Genomic DNA, 25,850 nt, shown 5'->3' with positions numbered 1-25,850 from the left:
ATTGCATTGAGTGGGGCTTCGGCCCAGTTATATGTGTTTAGGGTTGATGCATTAACGTTCCGTATTTACAGGCTGGATTCTGTCTATCAGGGGCATCAAATGGGGTGTCCTTTGGATAATGCTGGACTCCAACTCCCCTCTGACCCATCCAGCATGGCCAGGGGTCAGAGAGGATGGGAGCTGCAGTCCGGCAGCTTCCGGAGGGGGCCCCATGGGCTGTGCCGCCCTATACATTTCGCAGGACACCTTCCCTGTGTTCCTCAGCCCCACCCCAAAAGCACAATGCTCCCCCAAGGAGGGTCTTTTCAGCAAAAGCTGCATCTGATTTCTCTCCTGGGATACTAAGAGCTAGAACAACAAATGCCTATGGAATTGACCCCTCAAAGATCTGGCAGGACTTTCTCCGGCTCCACTATCAGGGCTGCCGACTACTGCATTTCCCACGGGGTGGTGGCACATGTCAAAATAAAGACATCTTCCCCCTCCCCCCGACCTGCCTGAGGGCCACCTTCCCTTGCTCCACCCCCTATATGATGTTGGCGATGTTTGTGTGTCATCATACAAACATCTTCCCTGTGAGTTTCCACTCACCCCATGGAAGGACACAAAAAGTGTCCCATTTGGTCCAGCGCCCAAGAGGGGCCACCCAGACGCCCGTGGGACACCTGCAAGCGGGACCAGAGAGGAAAACCAGCCTCCCCCCCCCCCCCGCAGTTTCCAGCACCTGAGATTTAGAAGTCTTCTGCCTCTGGACTGTGGAGGCAGAGCAGAGCGATTGTGCTTCACAGCCTAGTGCTCCATGAATTTGTCCCCAGCTCAATGGGTGGAGCATGATGGTCTTAATCTAAGGGTCACTGGCTTGAGCACCACGTTGGGCAAAAGATTCCTGCACTGCAGAGATCTGGACTAGGTGACCCTGGTTGTACCGTTCAACTGTGCAATTCCATGATTTTAAGTTGGTTGCCATCTCTGCCTCCAGTGGCAGTGAGTTCCATGGTTCATTTACACGCTCCACAACGAAATGCTTTTTTCTGTCCTGGATCTCCCAACAATCAGCTTTGTTTGGGGGCCACGACTTCTAGTGCTATGAGAATCTGCAACGTGGATATAATGTGTCTCTGTCTCCCTGCCTCCATCCATGATGGGGACCAGAGCAGAGGGTGGGCAGTTTTGTTTGTCCCCTCCTGGGGCAGGAAGCCTCAACAGAGAACTTTCTTGAAGTAACAACAACTGGCCATCCGCCTATGTCTTGTGGCATAGAAAAGGTTTGTGTTCTCCACTGCAAATAAGGTTTTAACCAACATTTCTCCCTCTTTTTGTCTGTGGAATGTGGCACTTTTCAAGAATATTAGCTGGACATATTCCCTAAATGAATTATCTGGTGTAAGATTAATCCCTTCTTCTGAATGAAGCTTTTTCCACACTCGGGGCATTCATAAGGTTTCTCCTCCGCGTGGGTCCTTTGGTGTTTGATCAGCGTATCTCACGGAGAAAAGTTTTTCCTGCACTCAGGGCATTTGTGAGGCTTCTCTCCTGTGTGGATGTTCTGATGGTCAATCAACCTACAAGGATGATTTTTGTTTATTAACAGGAGGCAATCCAGAAGCATTCGCTGCTACTTGAGAAAACATTCAGCAAATGTAAAGACCTGGGGACATTAAAAAAAAAAAAAAAGATCACGTGGTCACTGAGTTTCTGAGTCATTTCTAGGAAGGGGAAACTCCCAGTAGCTGAAACCTGAAAAAACGAAAGTTAACTCGGGTTTTTGGCGCAAGGGAGCCATGGCTGCTGCAGGGGGTCACATCCGGAATCTTTGTGATGAAGCCACTTGCTCCATCTGCCTGGATTACTTCAAGGATCCAGTGACCATCCCAGAGTGTGGGCACAACTTCTGCCGATCCTGCTTGGTCCTGTTCTGGGGGGAATCGGAGGCGGAGGCTTCCTGCCCTCAGTGCAGAGAAAGAGTCCAGAGAAGGAGCCTCATCCCCAACCGGCAACTGGCTAATGTGGCGGAAATAGCCAAGAATCTCAGCCTTCAAGAGGGAAAGGAGGAAGGAGGGAAAGGAGGAGTCTGTGAGAAGCACCAGGAGCCCCTGAAGCTCTTCTGCAAGGAGGATGAAGCCCCCATTTGCTTGGTGTGCGACAAATCAAAGGGGCACAAAGAGCACGAGGTGATTCCTCTGGAGGAGGCTTTCCAGGAATACAAGGTAGGAGATCCCTGGATCTGGAGGGGGAGAAATAAATAGCTGTGGATTCTTCTTGGGAGGTTTGCTTTTGAATTCTCAGGTCCAAAGTAGGCATGGCATGAATTGGTGGTTGTTTATTACCTTAGAAGCAGCCCAGGGGAAGCCTGAGGGCTCCTGGGATGGCTGGAGGGGGGAGCTGAAGTCTTTCTCTCTGCCAGGGGGACAAAGGGATCTTCCCTTGAAATACTCACAGCAGCTTCAAAGATTAGGGTTGGGACCCTGGCAGGGAGAGAAAGGGTTAACCTCGTCCACATCCCCCAGCAAGGTTGCTTTGTACTATTAAGAACAGTACAAATGTAAACTGCACATACACAACTAAGCACATGTCTCCTTTTGCTAGCAGGATGCTTCCTTAATGCTCTGCAAAACAGAGCGCAGCAAGGGATCAGCTGGGGGGGGGAATGGCCAGGAATTGACCAGGCGGTGCAGAATCCCCCCCCCCAAATCTTTTGAAAGCAGAGAGTGGAAGCACCTACTGGTGGGGAGCACGCTTATGGGGGGGGGCTGTGCAATGAGGTTTCAGGGGGGGGGGAGCTGAGGATCTCCTCCCATCCCAAATGGCAAAGGACTCAGTGATTCAGAGTAGCAACTGCAGGGCAAGGGATATATATATATAATGCCTTTTAATTTTAATCCCTTTTAAAAATATCACTTGTTCCACTACAGTGGTGCAAAAATGCTCCTGTGCCAAGCAGTGCTACTAATGCCACGAAATAGTAATAATAGTGGAAAAAAAGCTGGTCCCTTTGAACTGGCAGGAGGACCAGACAGCAATCTTCTGACCGAAGGAGCTACTTGGGTGGATTCTGGCCACAGCAAGAACTTCTTTGGCCCAGAAATGGAAGAAGCTCTTAAATCTCCCCTGGTGGCCCAAGCAGACGTGGGCTCTGGCTACTGCAGAGAAAATAACTGACAAATAGCAGAAAACCAGAATTGCCATCTGACCCAAAAGAGGGGTTTGGAATGGGTGAAGTTTTGAGAAGCGCTGCTCTATCCCTGCACCTCTCGCCTCTTGGGCTGACCTCACTATCTCTTTGACGCTAGACTGGTACATCCCAGGTTGGATCCTGCCTTAGCCCTTCCTTCTCCTCCTCCTTCTCTTCCCACTTCTCCCTGAGACCTCAAGATGAGAAGTCAGGCTGGGACTCCCAAGGAAGGGAGAGGAGGCTAAGAGATCACTCCACAAGGGAGGGTGTTTGAGAAAAGGCGAGGGGCTGCCAGCTCTGCAGGCAAGGGGGGACCTAACTGGGATCCTGAGCCCCACAGGGGTGCTGCAGAAAGTATGTAGTTTGTCTGTACTTTTATTTCCTCCAGGAAACTACTTTGCTATTCTAGCAAGGCCACTGGGCGCAAGAAGCCATTGTGATTTTCATCTCTCTGTGTGTCTCAATCAAAGCTGAGTTTTTCCTTTTCTCTTTAGGGAGAGATCTGTCGCCGCCTGGGGATTCTGAGGAAAGAGAGAGAGGAAATTCTGGCCCATCAAGCAGATCTGGACAAGGAAAGCAAAGACCTCCTTGTAAGTGTCTCTGTTGTTACTAGACAGGGAACAAGCACTTGAGACCTCCAGGTATAGGGCAGTATATAAATTCAGTAAAGAAGAAGAAGAAGAATCGAGTCAGGACTGAGAAGTGATGGGGAAATCTGCCCATTTCAGCTTCTCCTCATTTCTCATTTTTCATATCAGTCTGTTTATTAATTTATTGTTCTGAAAATGAATCAGATGTTAGGGTAGCTACCTCCTTGTATAAATATTCTGATCTGTACTTTACCCTCATAAATACATTTTTTGTGAATATTACCTGGCTGGGTCAAGCTTGAAAATATCAGAATTTTAAAGCTCTGTTTTGGTCTCCATATTTTTTCAGCAAGAGCAAATTAGGCAAATTCACCTTTGAAGGCCGCTAAATTGAGTTTATTTCCCCTTATCGTTTATTATGTGAATAGCAGTCGAAGAAGAAGCCTGAGTGAAGGGAGAGGGAAGGGTTAACCCCACCATGTATTAGGGCCCCAGTTAACAGTTGCTCCAGTTATGGCTGCACAACTGCTTCAGCTATGTACGCCAGCTATGTAGGCCAGCAGTGGTTTCCTGCCTGGCTTCCTGCTTCAGTTATGCTAGGTATGCAAACATATAGAATGCAAAGCAAACAACATATAGAAGGGGGGGGGAAGGGGGCTTAGCTAACCTAATAAGGTAATGAATTGTATCTCTGCCAGCTGATTGGGGAGCAATTGAGGAAACAAGCTTGCAACTGGGTATAAGAATGCTTGTAAGACACAATAGAGGGGCCGCCAGTATTTGGAAGCTATTCCGCTGGCTGCCTCTGCGCAGACTTTGCAATAAACTTTTTCTCTGTGAAACCACACCCTGGTGTTGCTTAACTCCTTCACACTCCCGGCGAGGGTACGAGGTGACTGGATCCGGACCCTGGGATCAGATATCCCAACATGAGGACTTGTGAGCTGAAAGGGTGGAAGCATTTCAATCCAAATCCTGATTTACCATAAATATTACTAAAGAATTGTCTTTCTAAATGTGGGCTCTTGTTCATTTTAAGTAAACGCAGGCCATTTTGAACCTTTAAAGAAAACAGGGGAGCTATGGGGATGAACTCTGCACTTTGTCCTCCTCCTCCTCTGTTTCTGTTGCCTTCCAACACCTAAATGGCCCCAGCCTAAATTGAGGGGTGTTTTATGTCCCTGGATGTTCTCTGAACAACTGTGAACTCTGGTTATGCCATGCCCCAAAACATGCAGCGAACATCCGTGGCTAGGAAAAAAGAACTCCTTCCTTTAGGCTGTATCCGTCTGCAAACTAGAAGTCAACAGAAACAGCAATGGAGAGGCCGCCCCTCAAAATAAAGGTTTACGTCTTTAGCCACTGGAGGTTTCATGTCTATAGAAAAATCAGAAGTGTCCTCCCTGTGGAATTCTCATAATTTTCTTTCTGCTGTTTCGAGGCTAAGCACCAAACACACTCAGACCTCCTCTTTTCTTGCAGAAATTAACAGAAACAGAGAGGTTGAAGATTGTGGAGAAGTTCAGAGAACTGCGCCAGTTCCTGGAAGAACAAGAAAAAGGTCTGCTGAATCATATGGAAGAGGTGGAGAAGGAGATTGCAGGGAGAAGGGACGAGCAGCTGGCCAGGCTTTCCAGGAAACTCTCCTCTCTTGAGAGGATCATCCAGGAGATGGAGGAGAAGAGTCAGCAGCCAGCGAGTGAACTCCTGCAGGTAAGACGGTGGCAGGAACAGCCCAAGGCTCCAGGAAAAGGCTGCCTCCCATCCTTCATGTGTCTCTTTCATGTATGCAAGAAGTGCAGGGGTTCAGATGATGGAGCCTCTAGTCAGGTTTGTAATGGACAGGAAGACCCAAGAGACCTGGGATGCTTAACTCACCTGAATGCAGACTAGAGATTCTTCTGTGTTCTCGATGGAACAGGAGGTGGTTTTCTGCTCTTTGCTGATGATTTGTCTCCAAATGCCTTCCTTCTTGGCAATGCTGCCTTCCTGCCCTGGGCTGGGCTTCAGTGAGGATTCAGGCCTCCTTCCGACATGAGCCAGTCTCTTGACGAAGCTTCTCTTCCCGTTCCCTCCACAACTTCTGGGTTGATCACCTTCACAGTGGATCCAGGTCAGCCCAAAATGGTGCTCAGTCACAGTGACGAAAGAGCAAGACAGAGGGACTCATCCAGACTGCTGCTTGTTCCACCCCTTTCCTCCAGGAAAACCCGCTGTTTGCTGCTGAATGAGAGCAAACCTCAGCCAGGTTTTATCCAGACTGACGTTTGCTTTGATGTTGAACTAAGGAGCAGGTTTTCCCTGAGGGAAAGCGGAAGGGCAAAGGCAAAACCACTTGGACCCGTGTTTTCTGGGCACAGGAAAAGCAGAAGTGTGGAGGAGCCCAAAGAAACACGGAGCTGTTTTATTACCCCTTTGGAGGCATTTTATGCTGCAGGTGCTTTTTTATTTCCAGTTGGAAAGTAGAATTTGAAATTTGGGGACTTCTGCGGAAGATAACTTGGGAAAGTTCCCTGGTAGGATTATCCTGTAGGCTTACTTACGTCTGAATTGCACAATGCAAATGGGATTAAAGTTAATAAATTATAATCTAAGACAAGAGATGGGATGGAATCTTCTCCTGAACCCACAAATATTAAATTTCCCAAAAATGCTGGTGGATTTTCGTAAGGATTCTTAAAAAATAATTGTAAACAGATGTGGAAATGTGGAGAACTTGATACTGGAAAAATTATTAATTTCAGATTGGAGAAATAAAAGCTGCAAGAAACCAAAACTTATTGATTCCACCATCCCTGCCCACAACCTTGCCATGTGCCAGGCAGACTGACATATGAGGGCCAGGGTCTGAGTGGGTCTTCCTAGTGTGGCCTGTGGTGTGCAGTGAATTCCCTCCTCTTTTTCCCTCTAGGATGTGAGAAGGACCTTGCAGAGGTAAGTGGATCCTGCTCATTTCCATTAGCCTCACTCCATGAGGCCGGGATGCCAGAACCTCAGACATGGCTCTCCAGGGGCTGCAGGGGGGAGACTGTAGGACTCACTCCCTGCAGCACCTCACAGGTAAAAGTAGAGCCCCCTCTTCTGAACTTGTAGCCCCCCAACTCTCCCTCCAAGGATCAAGGTCAGCTACCTCCTCCCTCCCTCCCCACATCACTTCACACAGGGATGGGGACTCTTTTCTTTCTCTTGCACCTTCTGTTCATTGACTTTGGTAATTTCAAACATGTAGAAGAGAAAGTGCCAAAGATCCCTGGGAACAGCTTAGGACGTACCAATATATTTCCACGTCCCACTGGAAGCCCCCCCAACTCTGGTAACTCAGCCCCTTTGAGGCACTTAGGGAGGGAAAGTCTGTTTGTCTAGAATGGGTTGGCTCTTTTTCTTGGGAGTGTTTCCAATGTGAGAGGCTGAAGGTGGTCTTGAGTGGGGGGTGAAAGTCAGGTTGTTTGATGCCTCTGGAGGGAGAGTCCCATGGGGCATGGGGTTGCACACTTCCTGTGTGAGAGAGGGGGTGCAGGGAGGGTGGAGATTGTTCTCCTTGACCGCTTGGCAGCTTTTGACATCACTAACTAGCCAGTGTGGTGTAATGGTTAAGAGCGGTGGACTCGTAATCTGGTGAACCGGGTTCGCGTCTCCGCTCCTCCACATGCAGCTGCAGGGTGACCTTGGGCCAGTCACTCAGCCCCAATCACCTCACAGAGTGTTTGTTGTGGGGGAGGAAGGGAAAGGAGAATGTTAGCCGCTTTGAGACTCCTTAGGGTAGTAATAAAGCAGGATATCAAATCCAAACTCCTCTTCTTCTTCTTCTTCTTCTTCTTCTTCTTCTTCTTCTTCTTCTTCTTCTTCTTCTTCTAACATCCTCTAGAGAGGCTCAGGGAGGGAGGGATTGCAGGCACTCCATTTCAGGGGTTTGGCCCTTACGTCCTGGGACCTTCTCAGAAAGTTGTTATGGGGTAGCATTGTTTGAAGCCATGGGAGCCCTCCGGTGATGTCGCACAGGGTTTCCTCTTGTCCCTTGTGTTGTTTAGCATCCTTACGAAGCCATTGGCCAGGGCTTGGAGGTGGGTGTCAACAGATCATGTTGAATTACCTGTTGGGGAAAAAAAGTCAACTTTGTTCATGTTATTGAGATCTCCTGCAATAATTAGGGAGACGGTGCCACAATGGGGCCATTCATTGTTTTTATTTTCACCAGGTATGAGAAAAGAGAGAGTCCAGAGAACCCACTGCCTTTCCCTCCAGAAGTGAGGAACAGGATCTTGGAATCCTGTGATCTAAATCACCTTGTGGAGGATACAATGAAACAATGGAAAGGTAACGAAAAATGGCTGCCAGAATTTCACACATGGAATTCTATTATTTCTTCAGAACTGAACATGCCAGGCTCTTACTGCATGGAATTTAATAACCCCTGGATACCTTCCTTCTTGGTGCTCCAGCCTTCATTTCCTGTCCCCTAGAATGGCCCGTCTATATTGTGACCCTGGATCCTGTAAAGAAAGCCTGTATCTGTTTTCAGTTATACGGAACCTCCTTTTCCTTTTGGTTACCAGTCTACACAATCTGGGGTTGTCCTGCTCTGAATGGAGTCAATTCAAGGATGCCACATTATGAAGTGTTACTTTTGTATGGAGATTTATTTCAGGTGGAAGAGCGTTGCCCTTACACTTGATATCTTTTTGCTTCCTCAGATGCTGTGTTATACAGAAAACAGATTCAGAAAGGTAAATTTCCAGGGGAGGAACAATTTGACAGGAGGGATGGGGACTGATATTTCATGGGTGTTCCTGTCCATTCTGCAGACTTTGGGACCCCCATCAATGGCGTCACTCTGGGAAACAGTCCTCTAGTGGTGTTTGGGTTCTTTGTCTGTCCCATGAATGAACTGGGAGGGAGGTTGAAGGCTTGGATTGGGGGCAGAGCTTGTCCCTGCAAACAACCTGAACACCAGTCTGAGTTCCATTCCTGCCTATAGACTAGTATCCTGGTTTCACCCTCGATTTCTTTCCTAAAATCTGTATGCTGCTTGTTTGTAAGGAAAATCCTCAGAGCCTTACAATGTCTTACAAAACCCTTAAGAAAAATCCTGCAGGGTCAGTCCGGTGTCCCTGTTTTTGAGGTCTCATGTATAGGGAACCTCCCTTGCATTTTGTTTTCCCTCCACACAATCTGGAGAGGTTCTTTTGCGGCTTCTCTAGATTTGCTTGCATTTCTCCCTCGTGAAGTGTGTTAAAAAGGGCACCCGCAAGCACCCAGTCCCTCCTCCACCTCCTGCCCAGGCTGGTCTCCCAGCAGCAGAGCAAGGCCTGAGCTGCCTCCTCCTCAGCTTCAACCTCATCAGCCATCCCCATCTCCTGAGACTTCCCACTGTTCTTATGAGATCAGCCCCATTCCATGAGAGACGACTTCCCATTGCACGAGACCCTTGGAATTACATGGCAAAGCTCTGCAGCTTCTTCCTCTGCAATCTGGTTTGTCAGCATGCTTGGAAATTCCGCTTTCAAGAGCTTTTTCCCACCAGTTTACTTGGCGCTGATGTTAACCTTCCTCCAGCCATTCAGTACAGATTCCCATTTCATTCGTGGATTCTGAATGATTGTATTCCACCATTTTCTAGTATGGTTTACCATTTCTGATTTCCCCATGGAATCATGGAATAGTAGAGTTTGAAAGGATCCTAAGGGTCATCTAGTCCATGGGTAGGCAAACTAAGGCCTGGGGGCTGGATCTGGCCCAATCTTCTAAATCTGGTCCGCAGACTGTCCGGGAATCAGCGTGTTTTTACATGAGTAGAACGTGTCCTTTTATTTAAAATGCATCTCTGGGTTGTTTGTGGGGCATAGGATTTTGTTCATTCCCCCCCCCCCAAAAAAATATAGTTCGGCCCCCCACAAGGTCTGAGGACAGTGGACCGGCCCCCTGCTGAAAAAGTTTGCTGACCCCTGATCTAGCCCAACCCCCTGCAATGCAGGAATAATAGCTAAACACGTTAGTTGTTTTAATTCCTTAGGCCTACAGTTGTTGTCTTTCAATTACTTGTTTTATGATGTCATCTTTTGCTTGAAATAAGGAAACAACAGATGCTATGTTATGGTGATGTTTTGTAAAAAGATTTTCTTTGAACTATTGCACTGTAGACCATTAAGCCTATATTTTTGCTTCCTCAGATGTCCAGTCACTCAGAAGTCTCCAGAGAGGTAAAATTCACATGGAGACCCCAGTTCACGGGGGGTGGGGACTAGTGTTTCATGAAGGATCAAGAGTCTCTTCTGTACAGTTGAGAACCATCCACAGCTTGACTCTAGCCCTGCTGTTTGTGCCACAAAGGCAGAGAGGGTGGACTTGAAGGGGGAGAGAGAAAATTCCCAGAAGGATCAGGCGGAGGAGGGAAGAGTTTTACTCCTGGCTAGAGAGAGTTGGGTTGCTTTTCCATCATGTGACCTTTTTCAGGCCTGGTTGCCATGTGTCCTCTTTTTCCCAGCCATGTCTTCTATTTTCATGATCAAAATTTCTTAAAATTTGTATCGGGGCAGATTTTTAAAATTTGGCAGAATGTCCCCAAGTTTTTTTTGGTTGTTTTTTGGTTTACAAGAACCCATGAAATTTTTAATATTGCATTAGAGCAGGCATAGGCCACCTCGGCCCTCCAGATGTTTTGGCACTACAATTCCCATCATTCCTGACCACTGGTCCTGTTAGCTAGGGATCATGGGAGTTGTAGTCCCAAAACATCTGGAGGGCCGAGGTTGCCTATGCCTGCATTAGAGTCAGATCTAAGGCACCCGGTTAGGCTAATCTGCAGCAGAGAATCACAACAGAGCAGCATCTTAAGATAGCGACATACTGTAAAAATCCCTTCTCTTGTGGCTGAACCAAAAGGACGCTGGCTCAGCTACAAGATCTTGGAGGAGGAGTCCGGGAGGGCAAGAGTTAACATCCCCCTGCCCTTAAGGAGAGTCCACATGCAGATGTTCAACAGGTTAATAAATTGTTCTGTGCACACTTACATTCAGAAAGATGTGAACATGTGCCCAAATATTTCATGTGGCAAGTGAGGGAGCTATATGTATTCTTATTCTTCTTTTGTTGTTGAAAGTTAAGAACACTGCTACTAGCAATATATCACAGCTTCTATAGCCTACATATAGTAGTGGTATTTCAGAGGAGAGTCGTCATAGCGAACCATGGTTAAAAGTCAAAGTTGGCCAATGTGTCCTCTTTCTTGCTCTTCAAAATAGGGCAGCCCTACACTTGCCTAGCATGACTGTCTCAGCCCCAAACTTGTAACCTTTTGAGTTATTCCCCGCTTCTCTCAGGGAACTAGTCTTAAGGTATATATGAAATCCCAAAGAGAAGCCTGGAATAAGCAGTCCTTTGTAAAATTGCCCTGCCACCTGCCTCCTCTTCCCTGGCGGCAAGGCCTAAACTTCCAAGATGGTTGGGAGGAAGGCAAGGAGAGACCAAGTGGGTGAGAGAGATGGAGAGCAGGAATAAACAGGCTCCCCATTTAACACGATTTTCACTTTTGTGCACGAGGGCCCAGAACATAACCCATGCAAAAGTGAGGGGAAGCCTCTATGTGGTTTTGTGTTGTATTTTAATGCTGTGAACCACCCTGAGAGTTATAGATGAAGGGCAGTATGCAAATGTTGATAATTATTATTATTGTTATTATTATTATTATTATTATTATTATTATTATTATTATTATTACATGGGGGTCCTCATCCCCCATCCCAACCCAGAGGTCCCCAAAGGCCAATTCCCACAGAGATTGTCAGAGGAAAGCAGCTTCTCTCCTCTCCTGCCTCCTCCAATTCTCTCTTTCCCCTTAGATAGCACAGAAGAGCTGAGTAAAAGGTTTCCTGGGTGGTTTTTCCCCTTAGAAAATGCCTGGATTTATTCTGATGAGAGTCTGCAAGGAGGCGTCTCAATGTCCCATGTGATGCAGAAGAAATCCCCTTGACCTGAAAGGGAATCTGGGTTTTTGGGGTGTTTCTTGGATAAGGATGTCCATCTCTCTCTCTCTGCTGACTCTGCCTGATCTTCTCTCTCCCTCATCTTCTCCCCAACAGCAAATGTCACTCTGGATCCAGACACAGCCCATCCCCAACTCATCCTGTCCAAGGATCGGAAAAGTGTGATATATGGAGACAAACCTCAAGCCCTGCCTGACAATCCTGAGAGATTCAGTGACTGGCCTTGTGTGTTGGGACGTGAGGGATTCACAGCAGGCAGACATTTCTGGGAAGTCACTGTAGGAAGTGGGGGATGCTGGGCTGTGGGGGTCGCCAGGAAGTCTGTGGAGAGAAGGGGCCGCTTCCCCTTTAGCCCTGAGGGAGGGATCTGGGCTGTGGGGAAGTCGAGAGGGGGGTACTGGGCCTGCACCTCCCCTGATTCCTCTCCTCTGTCCCTGAGGGAGGAGCCCAGGAGGATCCGGGTGACTCTGGACTATGAAGGGGGACGTGTGTCTTTTTCCGACGCCGACTCAGGAGCCGAACTCTACACGTTCTCAGGAGCCTCGTTCTCGGGAGAGACCCTCCTCCCTTTCTTTTATCTGTGGGGAAATGAAACCCCCCTCAGTATCTCCTGAGGAGACTAAATCTGCCTCTCAGGCCCAGCAGGAGTTTCTCTCCAGACCAGAGTGACTGACATAAAAAACATTTACCCACCAGGAGAACCTTGGGCAGTTTTTCAAGGGGAATTTGAGAAGATTCATTTTCCTTCCTTTCCCCAGAATTCCCTCTGCAGCTTACTTCTTCTTAAAGAGACAGTCACACTTTTAACAGTCCCAATAAATCATCTTTTCCTCACCTTCAGTCTTGTTTTCCTTTTGAGATGTCTGATTTGGCAGAGCACGAGACTCCTAATCCCAGGGTTGTGGGTTGAGCCCCACGTTTGGCAAATGTTTCCTGCACTGCAGGGGGTGGGACTAGATGACCCTCAGGGACACTTGCAACCCTGCAATTCTACGAAACCTCCCTCTCCCCACAAGACCTTATGCAGCTGTGAAAATGCATGCATAATTGGATTACTAGAGGACTAAAAAATGAATCCCTTCCCCCACATCAGGCAGGAAAGCTCCTTACTCTGGAGACCTCAGATGGGAAGAAAATAAAAAAAATTGAACAGGGCGTCAGCTTCAAATGCCCTCTGCAAATACAGCCTCCCCATCTCCACACGTTGTCAGAAATAAACCTCATTGCATTGAGTGGGGCTTCGGCCCAGTTATATGTGTTTAGGGTTGATGCATTAACGTTCCGTATTTACAGGCTGGATTCTGTCTATCAGGGGCATCAAATGGGGTGTCCTTTGGATAATGCTGGACTCCAACTCCCCTCTGACCCATCCAGCATGGCCAGGGGTCAGAGAGGATGGGAGCTGCAGTCCGGCAGCTTCCGGAGGGGGCCCCATGGGCTGTGCCGCCCTATACATTTCGCAGGACACCTTCCCTGTGTTCCTCAGCCCCACCCCAAAAGCACAATGCTCCCCCAAGGAGGGTCTTTTCAGCAAAAGCTGCATCTGATTTCTCTCCTGGGATACTAAGAGCTAGAACAACAAATGCCTATGGAATTGACCCCTCAAAGATCTGGCAGGACTTTCTCCGGCTCCACTATCAGGGCTGCCGACTACTGCATTTCCCACGGGGTGGTGGCACATGTCAAAATAAAGACATCTTCCCCCTCCCCCCGACCTGCCTGAGGGCCACCTTCCCTTGCTCCACCCCCTATATGATGTTGGCGATGTTTGTGTGTCATCATACAAACATCTTCCCTGTGAGTTTCCACTCACCCCATGGAAGGACACAAAAGTGGCCCATTTGGTCCAGCGCCCAACAGGGGCCACCCAGACACCTGTGGAAAACCTGCAAGGAGGACCAGAGAGGAAAACCAGCCCCCCCCCTGCAGTTTCCAGCACCTGAGATTTAGAAGCCTTCTGCCTCTGGACTGTGGAGGCAGAGCAGAACCGTTGTGCTTCACAGCCTAGTGCTCCATGAATTTGTCCCCAGCTCAATGGGTGGAGCATGATGGTCTTAATCTAAGGGTCACTGGCATGAGCACCACGTTGGGCAAAAGATTCCTGCACTGCAGAGATCTGGACTAGGTGACCCTGGCTGTACCGTTCAACTATGCAATTCCATGATTTTAAGTTGGTTGCCGTCTCTGCCTCCAGTGGCAGTGAGTTCCATGGTTCATTTACACGCTCCACAACGAAATGCTTTTTTCTGTCCTGGATCTCCCAACAATCAGCTTTGTTTGGGGGCCACGACTTCTAGTGCTATGAGAATCTGCAACGTGGATATAATGTGTCTCTGTCTCCCTGCCTCCATCCATCGTGGGGACCAGAGCAGAGGGTGGGCAGTTTTGTTTGTCCCCTCCTGGGGCAGGAAGCCTCAACAGAGAACTTTCTTGAATTAACAACAACAACTGGCCATCCGCCTATGTCTTGTGACATAGATAAGGTGTGTGTTCTCCACTGCAAATCAGGTTGTAACCAACATTTCTCCCTCTTTTTTTCTGTGGAATGTGGCACTTTTCAAGAATATTTGCTGGACGTATTCCCCAAATGAATTATCTGGTGTCCGATTAATCCCTTTCTCTGAATGAAGCTTTTTCCACACTCGGGGCATTCATAAGGTTTCTCCTCCGCGTGGGTCCTTTGGTGTTTGATCAGCGTATCTCACGGAGAAAAGGTTTTCCTGCACTCAGGGCATTTGTGAGGCTTCTCTCCTGTGTGGATGTTCTGATGGTCAATCAACCTACAAGGATGATTTTTTTTTTTATTAACAGGAGGCAATCCAGAAGCATTCGCCGCTGCAAATGTAAAGACCTGGGGATATTTGGAAAGGAAAAAAAAGATCACTGAGTTTCTGAGTCATTTCCAGGAAGGGGAAACTCCCAGTAGCTGAAATCTGAGAAAACGAAACTTAACTCGGCTTTTGGCGGGAGGGAGCCATGGCTGCTGCAGGGGGTCACATCCAGAATCTCCGTGATGAAGCCACTTGCTCCATCTGCCTGGATTACTTCAAGGATCCAGTGACCATCCCAGAGTGTGGGCACAACTTCTGCCGATCCTGCTTGGTCCTGTTCTGGGGGGAATCGGAGGCGGAGGCTTCCTGCCCTCAGTGCAGAGAAAGAGTCCAGAGAAGGAGCCTCATCCCCAACCGGCAACTGGCTAATGTGGCGGAAATAGCCAAGAATCTCAGCCTTCAAGAGGGAAAGGAGGAAGGAGGGAAAGGAGGAGTCTGTGAGAAGCACCAGGAGCCCCTGAAGCTCTTCTGCAAAGTCCACGAAGCCCCCATCTGCGTGGTGTGCGACAGATCAAAGGAACATGAAAATCACAAGGTGATTCCTCTGGAGGAGGCTTTGGAGGAATACAAGGTAGGAGATCCCTGGATCTGGAGGGGGAGAAATAAATAGCTGTGGATTCTTCTTGGGAGGTTTGCTTTTTAATTCTGAAGTCCCAAGTAGACATGGCATTGATTGGTCGTTGTTTATCGCCTTGGAAGCAGCCCAGGGGGAGCCTGAGGGCTCCTGGGATGGCTGGAGGGGGGAGTTGAAGTCTTTCTCTCTGCCAGGGGGACAAAGGGATCTTGAAATACTCACAGCAGCTTCAAAGATTTGAACTGGAACCTTGGCCACTTCTCCCTGAGACCTCAAAGTGAGAAGTCAGGCTGGAACCCCCAAGGAAGGGAGAGGAGGCTGAGAGATCGCTCCACAAGGGAGGGTGTTTGAGAAAAGGTGAGGGGCTGCCAGCTCTGCAGGCAAGGGGGGACCTAATTGGGATCCTGAGCCCCACAGGGTAGTTGATCCATCGAGCCGTGGACCCAAAAATGCTGAAAACCTCTGTACTTTTATTTCCACCAGTAAATTACTTTGCTATTCTAGCAAGGCCACTGGGCGCAAGAAGCCATTATGATTTTCATTTCTCTGTGTGTCTCAATCAAAGCTGATTTTTTCCTTTTCTCTTTAGGGAGAGATCTGTCGCCACCTAGAGATTCTGAGGAAAGAGAGAGGGGAAATTCTGGCCCATGAAGCAGATCTGGACAAGGAAAGCAAAGACCTCCTTGTAAGTGTCTCTGTTGTTACTAGACAGGGAACAAGCACTTGAGACCTCCAGGTATAGGGCAGTATATAAATTCAATAAAGAAGAAGAAGAATCGAGTCAGGACTGAGTAGTGATGGGGAAATCTGCCTGTTTCAGCTTCTCCTCATTTCTCATTTTTCATATCAGTCTGTTCATTAATTTATTGTTCTGAAAATGAATCAGATGTTAGGGTAGCTACCTCCTTGTATAAATATTTTGATCTGTACTTTACCCTCATAAATACATTTTTTGTGAATATTACCTGCCTGGGTGAAGCTTGAAAATATCAGAATTTTAAAGCTCTGTTTTGGTCTCCATATTTTTTCAGCAAGAGCAAATTAGGCAAGCTCACCTTTGAATGCCGCTAAATTGAGTTTAATTCCCCTTGTCATTTATTATGCGAATAGCAGTCAAGGAGAAGCCTGAGGACTTGTGAGCTGAAAGGGTGGAAGCATTTCAAAACAAATCCTGATTTACCATAAATATTACTAAAGAATAGTCTTTCTAAATGTGGGCTCTTGTTCATTTAAACTAAACTCAGGCGTTAAATACTCTCAAATTGTGGAGCCCTGATAAAGTTTGGGAATGGATCTTTGAAAAAGACGCCTTCTTGGACTACAAACATTCAAACATTGCCAACTGCATATCTGACCGGTAGATTCACAAAAACCCGTTTATGCCCTTGCCTTATGAAAACTAAAGAGGATCTTACACATTACCTCCTCTATTGCCCCATCTACTCGGGCTTTAGAGACGCATTGCTGCAAATTATACCCAACTCTATAATCAATCCTGAAGATAGAGTAAAATTCTTGTTAGTTGATGCAAACCCACGTATTACCCATGTGGTAGCGGTTTTTGTGAAGAAGGCCATGAAAGCCAGGGAAAGATTTATGGATGACAATGTAAAGACCCCTTCATCGTCTGTTTAACTCGTTGCTTGTTTTCCCTCTCTTTCTATTTTGTGGGATGAAGGTTTTGTTGACATAGTATCTAATGAATTTTAATATTTTTTAACTATTGTTGTGTTGATGTTTGTGTGCAGGCATGGTCCTCACAATAAACGGATTTGTTGTTGTAAGTAAACTCAGGCCATTTTGAACCTTTAAAGAAAACAGGGGAGCTATGGGGATGAACTCTGCACTTTGTTCGCCTCTGTTTCTGTTCCTTCCTACACCCCAGTCTAAACTGAGGGGTGTTTTATGTCCCTGGATGTTCTCTGAACAACTGTGAACTCTGGTTATGCCATGCCCCAAAACATGCAGGGAAAATCCATGGCTAGGAAAAAAGAGCTCCTTCCTTTAGGCTGTATCCGTCTGCAAAATAGAAGTCAACAGAAACAGCAATGGAGAGGGCCTCCCCTCAAAATAAAGGTTTACTTCTTTAGCCACTGGAGGTTTCATGTCTATAGAAAAATCAGAAGTGTCCACCCTGTTTAATTCTCACAATTTTGTTTCTGCTGTTTTGAGGCTAAGGACCAAACACACTCAGACCTCCTCTTTTCTTGCAGAAATTAACAGAAACGGAGAGGCTGAAGATTGTGGAGAAGTTCAGAGAACTGCGCCAGTTCCTGGAAGAACAAGAAAAACGTCTGCTGAATCACATGGAAGAGGTGGAGAAGGAGATTGCAGGGAGAAGGGATGAGCAGCTGGCCAGACTCTCCAGGAAACTCTCCTCTCTTGAGAGGATCATCCAGGAGATGGAGGAGAAGAGTCAGCAGCCAGCAAGTGAACTCCTGCAGGTAAGACAGTGGCAGGAACAGCCCAAGGCTCCAGGAAAAGGCTGCCTCCAATCCTTTATGTGTCTCTTTCATGTATACAAGAAGTGCAGGGGTTCAGATGATGGAGCCTCTAGTCAGGTATGTAATGGGCAGGAAGACCCAAGAGACCTGGGATGCTTAACTCACCTGAATGAGGACTAGAGATTCTTCTGTGTTCTTGATGGAACAGGAGGTGGTTTTCTGCTCTTTGCTGATTATTTGTCTCCAAATTCCTTCTTCTTGGCAATGCTGCCTTCCTGCCCGGGGCTGGACTTCAGCGAGGATAAGTTCAGGCCTCCTTCTGACATGAGGCAGTCTCTTGACCAAGCTTCTCTTCCTGTTCCCTCCACAACTTCTGGATTGATCCCCTTCACAATGGATACAGAGCGGCCCAAAATGGTGCTCAGTCACAGTGACCAAAGAGTAAGACAGAGGGACTCATCCAGACTGCTGCTTTTCCCACCCCTTTCCTCCAGGAAAACCTGCTCTTTACTGCTGAATGAGAGCAAACCTCAGCCAGGTTTTCTCCGGATTGACGTTTGCTTAGATGTTGAACTAAGGAGCAGGTTTTTCCTGAGGGAAAGCGGCAGGGCAAAGGCAAACCCACTTGGACCCGTGTTTTCTGGGCACAGGAAAAGCAGAAGTGTGGATGAGCCCAAAGAAACACGGAGCTGTTTTATTACCCCTTTGGAGGCATTTTATGCTGCAGGTGCTTTTTTATTTCCAGTTGGAAAGTAGAATTTGAAATTTGGGGACTTCTGTGGAAGACAACTTGGGACAGTTCCCTGGTAGGACTATCCTGTAGGCTTCCTTACGTCTGAATGGCACAATGCAAATGGGATTATAGTTAATTAATTATAATCGAAGAGAAGAGATGGGATGTAATCTTCTACTGAACCCACAAATATTAAATTTCCCTAAAATGCTGGTGGATTTTCATAAGGATTTTAAAAATAATAATTGTAAACAGATGTGGAAATGTGGAGAACTTGATACTGGAAAAATTAATAATTTCAGATTAGAGAAATAAAAGCTGTGAGAAACCAAAACTGGCTGATTCAGCCATTCCTACCCAAAACCTTGGCCTGTGCCAGGCAGACTGACATCCAAGGGCCAGGGTCTGAGGGGGTCTTCCTAGTGTGGCCTGTGGTGTGCAGTGAATTCCCTTCTCTTTTCCCCTCTAGGATGTGAGAAGGACCTTGCAGAGGTAAGTGGATCTGGCTCATTTCCATTAGCATCACTCTTTGAAGCTGAGATGCAAGAACCTCAGACATGGCCCTCCAGCGGCTGCAGGGGGGAGACTGGAGGACTCACTCCCTGAGGCATCTCACAGGTAAAAGCAGGGCCCCATCTTCTGAACTTGTAGCCCCCCAATTCTCCCTCCAAGGATCAAGGTCAGCTGCCTCCTCCCTCCCTCCCTCCCCACATCACTTCACACAGGGATGGGGGCTCTTTTCTTTCTCTTCCACCTTCTGTTCATTGACTTTGGTAATTTCAAACATGTAGAAGAGAAAGTGCCAAAGATCCTTGGGAACAGCTTAGGACGTACCAATATATTTCCACGTCCCACTGGAAGCCCCCCAACTCTGGTAACTCAGCCCCTTTGAGGCACTGAGGGAGGGAAGGTCTGTTTGTCTAGAATGGGTTGGCTCTTTTTCTTAGGAGCGTTTCCAATGTGAGAGGCTGAAGGTGGTCTTGAGTGGGGGGTGAAAGTCAGGTTGTTTGATGCCTCTGGAGGGAGAGTCCCATGGGGCATGGGGTTGCGCACTTCCTGTGTGAGAGAGGGGGTGCAGGGAGGGTGGAGGTTGTTCTCCTTTACCGCTTGGCAGCTTTTGACATCACTAACTAGCCAGTGTGGTGTAGTGGTTAAGAGCGGTGGACTCGTAATCTGGGGAACCGGGTTCGCGTCTCCGCTCCTCCACATGCAGCTGCTGGGTGACCTTGGGCCAGTCACACTTCTCTGAAGTCTCTCAGCCCCACTCACCTCACAGAGTGTTTGTTGTGGGGGAGGAAGGGAAAGGAGAATGTTAGCCGCTTTGAGACTCCTTAGGGTCATGATAAAGCAGGATATCAAATCCAAACTCTTCTCTTCTTCTTCTTCTTCTTCTTCTTCTCCTCCTCCTCCTCCTCCTCCTCCTCCTCCTAACATCCTCTGGAGAGGCTCAGGGAGGGAGGGATTGCAGGCACTCCATTTCAGGGGTTTGGCCCTTACGTCCTGGGACCTTCCCAGAAAGTTGTTATGGGGCAGCAGAGTTTGAAGCCATGGGAGCCCTCCGGTGATGTCGCACAGGGTTGCCTCTTGTCCCTTGTGCTGTTTAGCATCCTTACGAAGCCATTGGCCAGGGCTTGGAGGTGGGTGTCAACAGATCACGTTGAATTACCTGTTGGGAAAAAAACTTCAACTTTGTTCATGTTATTGAGATCCCCTGCAATAATTAGGGAGACGGTGCCACAATGGGGCATTGTTTTTCTTTTCACCAGGTATGAGAAAAGAGAGAGTCCAGAGAACCCACTGCCTTTCCCTCCAGAAGTGAGGAACAGGATCTTGGAATCCTGTGATCTAAATCACCTTGTGGAGGATACAATGAAACAATGGAAAGGTAATGAAAAATGGTTGCCAGGATTTCACACTGGGAATTCTATTATTTCTTCAGAACTGAACATGCCAGGCTCTTACTGCATGGAATTGAGTAACCCCAGGATACCTTCCTTCTTGGTGCTCCAGCCTTCATTTCCTGTCCCCCAGAACGGCCCATGTATATTGTGACGCTGGATCCTGTAAAGAAAGCCTGAACCAGAGTGTATCTCTTTTCAATTATATGGAACCTCCTTTTCCTTTTGGTTACCCGTCTACACAATCTGGGGTTGTCCTGCTCTGAATGGAGTCAATTCAAGGATGCCACATTATGAAGTGTTACTTTTGTATGGAGATTTATTTCAGGTGGAAGAGTGTTGCCCTAACACTTTATATCTTTTTGCTTCCTCAGATGCTGTGTTATACAGAAAACAGATTCAGAAAGGTAAATTTCCAGGGGAGGAACAATTTGACAGGAGGGATGGGGACTGATATTTCATGGGTGTTCCTGTCCATTCTGCAGACTTTGGGACCCCCATCAATGGCGTCACTCTGGGAAACAGTCCTCTAGTGGTGTTTGGGTTCTTTCTATGTCCCATGAATGAACTGGGAGAGGGTTTGAAGGCTTGGATTGGGGGCAGAGCTTGTCCCTGCAAAGAACCTGCACACCAGTCTGAGTTCCATTCCTGCCTATAGACTAGTATCCTGGTTTCACCCTCCATTTTACAGATTTTGCTTTCTTTCATAAAATGTATATACTGCTCAATTGTGGGGGAAATCCTCAGAGCCTTATAATGTCTTACAAAACCCTTAAGAAAAATCCTGCAGGGTCAGTCCAGTGTCCCTGGTTTCTGGTTCTCATGTATAGGGAACCTCCCTTGCATTTTGTTTTCCCTCCACACAATCTGGAGAAGTTCTTTTGAGGCTTCTCTAGATTTGCTTGGATTTCCCCCTCGTGAAGTGTGTTAAAAAGGGCACCCGCAAGCACCCAGTCCCTCCTCCACCTCCTGCCCAGACTGGTCTCCCAGCAGCAGAGCAAGGCCTGAGCTGCCTCCTCCTCAGTTTCAACCTCATCAGCCATCCCCATCTCCTGAGACTTCCCACTGTTCTTATGAGATCAGCCCCATTACATGAGAGACGACTTCCCATTGCACGAGACCCTTGGAATTACAGGGTAAAGCTCTGCCGATTCTTCCTCTGCAATCTGGTTTGTCAGCATGCTTGGAAATTCCGGTTTCAACAGCTTTTCCCCACCAGTTTACTTGGTGCAGATGTTAACCTTCTTCCAGCCCTCCAGTACAGATCCCCATTTCATTTGTGGATTTTGAATGGTTGTATTCTGCCATTTTATAGCATGGTTTACCATTTCTGATTTCCCCATGGAATCATGGAATAGTAGAGTTTGAAAGGATCCCAAGGGTCATCTAGTCCATGGGTAGGCAAACTAAGGCCTGGGGGCTGGATCCGGCCCAATCTTCTTCTGAATCCCACCTGCGGACTGTCCGGGAATCAGCTTGTTTTTACATGAGTAGAATGTGTCCTTTTATTTAAAATGCATCTCTGGGTTATTTGTGGGGCATAGGATTTTGTTCATTTTTTTCCAAAATACAGTGGTACCTTGGGTTACAAACGTTTCAGGTTACAGACGCTTCAGGTTACAGGATTCCGCTAACCCAGAAATAGTACCTCGGGTTAAGAACTTTGCTTCCGGATGAGAACAGAAATTGTGCTTCGGTGACGCGACGGCAGCAGGAGGCCCCATTAGCTAAAGTGGTGCTTCAGGTTAAGAACAGTTTCAGGTTAAGAACGGACCTCCAGAAGGAATTAAGTACTTAACGCGAGGTACCACTGTATAGTCCGCCCCCCCCACAAGGTCTGAGGAACAGTGGACCGGCCCCCTGCTGAAAAAGTTTGCTGACCCCTGATCTAGTCCAACCCCCTGCAATGCTGGAATCACAGCTAAACAAGTTAGTTGTTTTAATTCCTTAGGCCTAAAGTTGTTGTCTTTGCAATTATTTGTTCTATGATGTCATCTTTTGCTTAATATAAGGAAACAACAGATGCTTTACCAAAAATACATATATATATTTTGAGCTATTAACCCTCTTTTTGCTTCCTCAGATGTCCAGTCTTTCAGAAATCTCCACAGAGGTAAAATTCACATGGAGACCCCAATTCACAGGAGGGGGGGGACTAGTGTTTCCTGGGGGGTCAAGAGTCTCTTCTGTACAGTTGAGAACCATCCACCGCTTGACTCTAGCCCTGCTGTTTGTGCTACAAAGGCAGAGAGGGTGGACTTGAAGGGGGAGAGAGAAACTTCCCAGAAGGATCAGGCGGAGGAGGGAAGAGTTTTATTTCTGCCTAGAGAGAGTCTGGTTGCTTTTCCATCATGTGACCTTTTTCAGGCCTGGTTGCCATGTGTCCTCTTTTTCCCAGCCATGTCTTCTATTTTCATGATCAAAATTTCTTAAAATTTGTATCGGGGCAGATTTCTAAGGTTTTTTTTAATACCCATGAAATTTTTAATATTGCATTAGAGCAGGCATAGGCCACCTCGGCCCTCCAGATGTTTTGGCACTACAATTCCTATCATTCCTGACCACTGGTCCTGTTAGCTAGGGATCATGGGAGTTGTAGTCCCAAAACATCTGGAGAGCCGAGGTTGCCTATGCCTGCATTAGAGTCAACTCCAAGGCACCCAGTTACGCTAATCTGCAGCATTGAATCACAACAGAGCAGCATCTTAAGCTAGCGACATACTGTAAAAATCCCTTCTCTTGTGGCTGAACCAAAAGGACGCTGGCTCAGCTACAAGATCTTGGAGGAGGAGTCCGGGAGGGCAAGAGTTAACATCCCCCTGCCCTTAAGGAGAGTCCACATGCAGATGTTCAACAGGTTAATAAATTGTTCTGTGCACACTTACATTCAGAAAGATGTGAACATGTGCCCAAATATTTCATGTGGCAAGTGAGGGAGCTATATGTATTCTTATTCTTCTTTTGTTGTTGAAAGTTAAGAACACTGCTACTAGCAATATATCACAGCTTCTATAGCCTACATATAGTAGTGGTATTTCAGAGGAGAGTCGTCATAGCGAACCATGGTTAAAAGTCAAAGTTGGCCAATGTGTCCTCTTTCTTGCTCTTCAAAATAGGGCAGCCCTACACTTGCCTATCATGACTGTCTCAACCCCAAACTGGTAACCTTTTGAGTTATTCCCCGCTTCCCCCAGGGAACTAGTCTTATGGTATATATGAAATCCCAAAGAGAAGCATGGAATAAGCAGTCTTTTGTAAAATTGCCCTGCCACCTGCCTCCTCTTCCCTGGCGGCAAGGCCTAAACTTCCAAGATGGTTGGGAGGAAGGAGAGACCAAGTGGGTGAGAGAGATGGAGAGCAGGAATAAACAGGCTCCCCACTTAACACGATTTTCACTTTTGTGCACGAGGGCCCAGAACATAACTCCCGCAAAAGTGAGGGGAAGCCTCTATGTGGTTTTGTGTTGTATTTTTATGCTGTGGACCACCCTGAGACTTATAGATGAAGGGCAGTAGGCAAATGTGATTATATTACTACTACTACTACTACTATTACTGCTGGGGGTCCTCCCCCCCCCAGCCCAACCCAGAGGTCGCCAAAGGCCAATTCCCACAGAGATTGTCAGAGGAAAGCAGCTTCTCTCCTCTCCTGCCTCCTCCAGTTCTCCTCTCTTTCCCCTTAGATAAGACAGAAGAGATGAGTAAAAGGTTTCCTGGGTGGTTTTTCCGCTTAGAAAATGCCTGGGTTGAGAGGAGGGCAGGCACAATGCACATTGAATATAAGAAAGTGAAGGAAACTGACTTAAAAACCAACCAGAAGATATTTATTCTGATCAAAGTCTGCAAGGAGGAGTCTCAGTCTTGCATGCGATGCAAATAAATCCCCTTGACCTGAAAGGGAATCTGGGTTTTTTGGGTGTTTCTTGGATTAGGATGTCCATCTCTCTCTCTCTGCTGACTCTGCCTGATCTTCTCTTTTCCTCATCTTCTCCCCAACAGCAAATGTCACTCTGGATCCAGACACAGCCCATCCCTACCTCATCCTGTCCAAGGATCGGAAAGGCCTGAGATGGGGAGACAAACGTCAAGCCCTGCCTGATGATCCTGAGAGATTCAGTGACTGGCCTTGTGTGTTGGGACGTGAGGGATTCACAGCAGGCAGACATTTCTGGGAAGTCACTGTGGGAAGTGGGGAATTGTGGGCTTTGGGGGTTGCCAGGAAGTCTGTGGAGAGAAAGGGCTTTTTCAACTTCAGTCCTGAGAGAGGGATCTGGGCTGTGGAGAAAAGGAGAGAAGAGTACTTGGCCTGCACCTCCCCTGTTTCCTCTCTTCTGTCCCTGAGGAAGAAGCCCAGGAGGATCCGGGTGACTCTGGACTATGAAGGGGGACGTGTGTCTTTCTCTGACGCTGACTCAGGAGCCGAACTCTACACGTTCTCAGGAGCCTCGTTCTCGGGAGAGACCCTCCTCCCTTTCTTTTATCTGAGGGGAAATGAAACCCCCCTCAGTATCTCCTGAGGAGACTAAATCTGCCTCTCAGGCCCAGCAGGAGTTTCTCTCCAGACCAGAGTGACTGATATAAAAAACATTTACCCACCAAGAGAACATTGGGCAGTTTTTCAAGGGGAATTTTGAAAGGATGCATAAAAGTCAAAATCAGCAGAAAGAACAAAATAAAAATGGGTTGCTTTGCTTTTTCCTTTCTTTCCCCAGAATTCCCTCTGCAGCTTACTTCTTCTTAAAGAGACAGTCACATTTTTAACAGTCCCAATAAATCATCTTTTCCTCACCTTCAGTCTTGTTTTCCTTTTGAGATGTCTGATTTGGCAGAGCACGAGACTCTTAATCCCATGGTTGTGGGGCCCACGTTCGGCAAATGTTTCCTGCACTGCAGGGGGTGGGACTAGATGACCCTCAGGGACACTTGCAACCCTGCAATTCTACGAAACCTTCCTCTCCCCACAAGACCTTATGCAACTGTGAAAATGCATGCATAATTGGATTAATAGAGGACTAAAAAATAAACCCCGTCCCCCACATCAGGCAGGAAAGCTCCTTACTCTGGAGACCTCAGATGGGAAGAAAATAAAAAAGAAATTGAACAGGGCGTCAGCTTCAAATGCCCTCTGCAAATACAGCCTCCCCATCTCCACACATTGTCAGAAATAAACCTCATTGCATTGAGTGGGGCTTCTGCCCAGTTATATGTGTTTAGGGTTGATGCATTAATGTTCCGTATTTACAGGCTGGATTCTGTATATCAGGGGCATCAAATGGGGTGTCCTCTGGATAATGCTGGACTCAACTCCCCTCTGACCCATCCAGCATGGCCAGGGGTCAGAGAGGATGGGAGTTGCAGTCTGGCAGCTTCTGGAAGGGGCCCCATGGGCTGGGCTGCCCTATACATTTCGCAGGACACCTTCCCTGTGTTCCTCAGCCCCACCCCAAATGCACAATGCTCCCCCAAGGAGGGTCTTTTCAGCACCAGCTGCATCTGATTTCTCTCCTGGGATACTAAGAGCTAGAACAACAAATGCCTGTGGAATTGACCTCTCTCAAAGATCAGGCCGGACTCTCCCTGGCTCCACTATCGGGGCCGCCGACTACTGACCGGTGCAGCCTGATATCCTT

General features: G+C 47.5%; 2 protein-coding genes across 5 annotated transcripts; both read left to right on the top strand.

Annotated features, from left to right (window-relative positions):
- The first annotated feature begins 693 nt into the window (after positions 1-693).
- Positions 694-12,575, top strand: LOC308469769 (zinc finger protein RFP-like). 2 transcript variants are annotated; one of them, XM_080992694.1, is made up of 8 exons: positions 694-2,207; positions 3,667-3,762; positions 5,245-5,475; positions 6,674-6,696; positions 7,958-8,076; positions 8,454-8,486; positions 9,930-9,959; positions 11,838-12,575. In XM_080992694.1, exons 1-8 carry the CDS (start codon positions 1,782-1,784, stop codon positions 12,353-12,355), a joined length of 1,476 nt encoding a protein of 491 aa, XP_080848820.1. In that variant the 5' UTR covers positions 694-1,781; the 3' UTR covers positions 12,356-12,575. The 2 variants fall into 2 exon arrangements, with proteins under 2 accessions (XP_080848820.1, XP_080848821.1); XM_080992695.1 differs by lacking the exon at positions 9,930-9,959.
- LOC308469773 (zinc finger protein RFP-like) lies at positions 694-25,008 on the top strand. 3 transcript variants are annotated; one of them, XM_080992701.1, is made up of 9 exons: positions 694-1,683; positions 14,621-15,143; positions 15,736-15,831; positions 17,360-17,590; positions 18,793-18,815; positions 20,090-20,208; positions 20,596-20,628; positions 22,305-22,334; positions 24,220-25,008. In XM_080992701.1, exons 2-9 carry the CDS (start codon positions 14,718-14,720, stop codon positions 24,735-24,737), a joined length of 1,476 nt encoding a protein of 491 aa, XP_080848827.1. In that variant the 5' UTR covers positions 694-1,683; positions 14,621-14,717; the 3' UTR covers positions 24,738-25,008. The 3 variants fall into 3 exon arrangements, with proteins under 3 accessions (XP_080848827.1, XP_080848829.1, XP_080848828.1); XM_080992703.1 differs by lacking the exons at positions 20,596-20,628; positions 22,305-22,334; XM_080992702.1 differs by lacking the exons at positions 694-1,683; positions 22,305-22,334.
- Positions 25,009-25,850: the final 842 nt, after the last annotated feature.

Source organism: Podarcis pityusensis, assembly GCF_964106645.2.
Source record: "Podarcis pityusensis genome assembly, chromosome: 2".
In the NCBI taxonomy this organism is placed as follows: Eukaryota; Metazoa; Chordata; class Lepidosauria; order Squamata; family Lacertidae; genus Podarcis; species Podarcis pityusensis.
Note: the sequence above shows the minus strand (reverse complement) of the source record. Positions and strands in the feature narration are given on the sequence as shown.

What these genes read in the sequence shown, in the direction of transcription:
- LOC308469769 (XM_080992694.1), top strand. Translation starts at nt 1,782, where the DNA reads ATGGCTGCTGCAGGGGGTCACATCCGGAATCTTTGTGATGAAGCCACT. An exon ending in AGGCTTTCCAGGAATACAAG is followed by an intron (nt 2,208 to 3,666) that starts GTAGGAGATCCC and finishes TTTTCTCTTTAG; the next exon opens with GGAGAGATCTGTCGCCGCCT. An exon ending in TACAATGAAACAATGGAAAG is followed by an intron (nt 8,077 to 8,453) that starts GTAACGAAAAAT and finishes TTGCTTCCTCAG; the next exon opens with ATGCTGTGTTATACAGAAAA.
- LOC308469773 (XM_080992701.1), top strand. Translation starts at nt 14,718, where the DNA reads ATGGCTGCTGCAGGGGGTCACATCCAGAATCTCCGTGATGAAGCCACT. An exon ending in GTGAGAAGGACCTTGCAGAG is followed by an intron (nt 18,816 to 20,089) that starts GTAAGTGGATCT and finishes TCTTTTCACCAG; the next exon opens with GTATGAGAAAAGAGAGAGTC. An exon ending in TACAATGAAACAATGGAAAG is followed by an intron (nt 20,209 to 20,595) that starts GTAATGAAAAAT and finishes TTGCTTCCTCAG; the next exon opens with ATGCTGTGTTATACAGAAAA.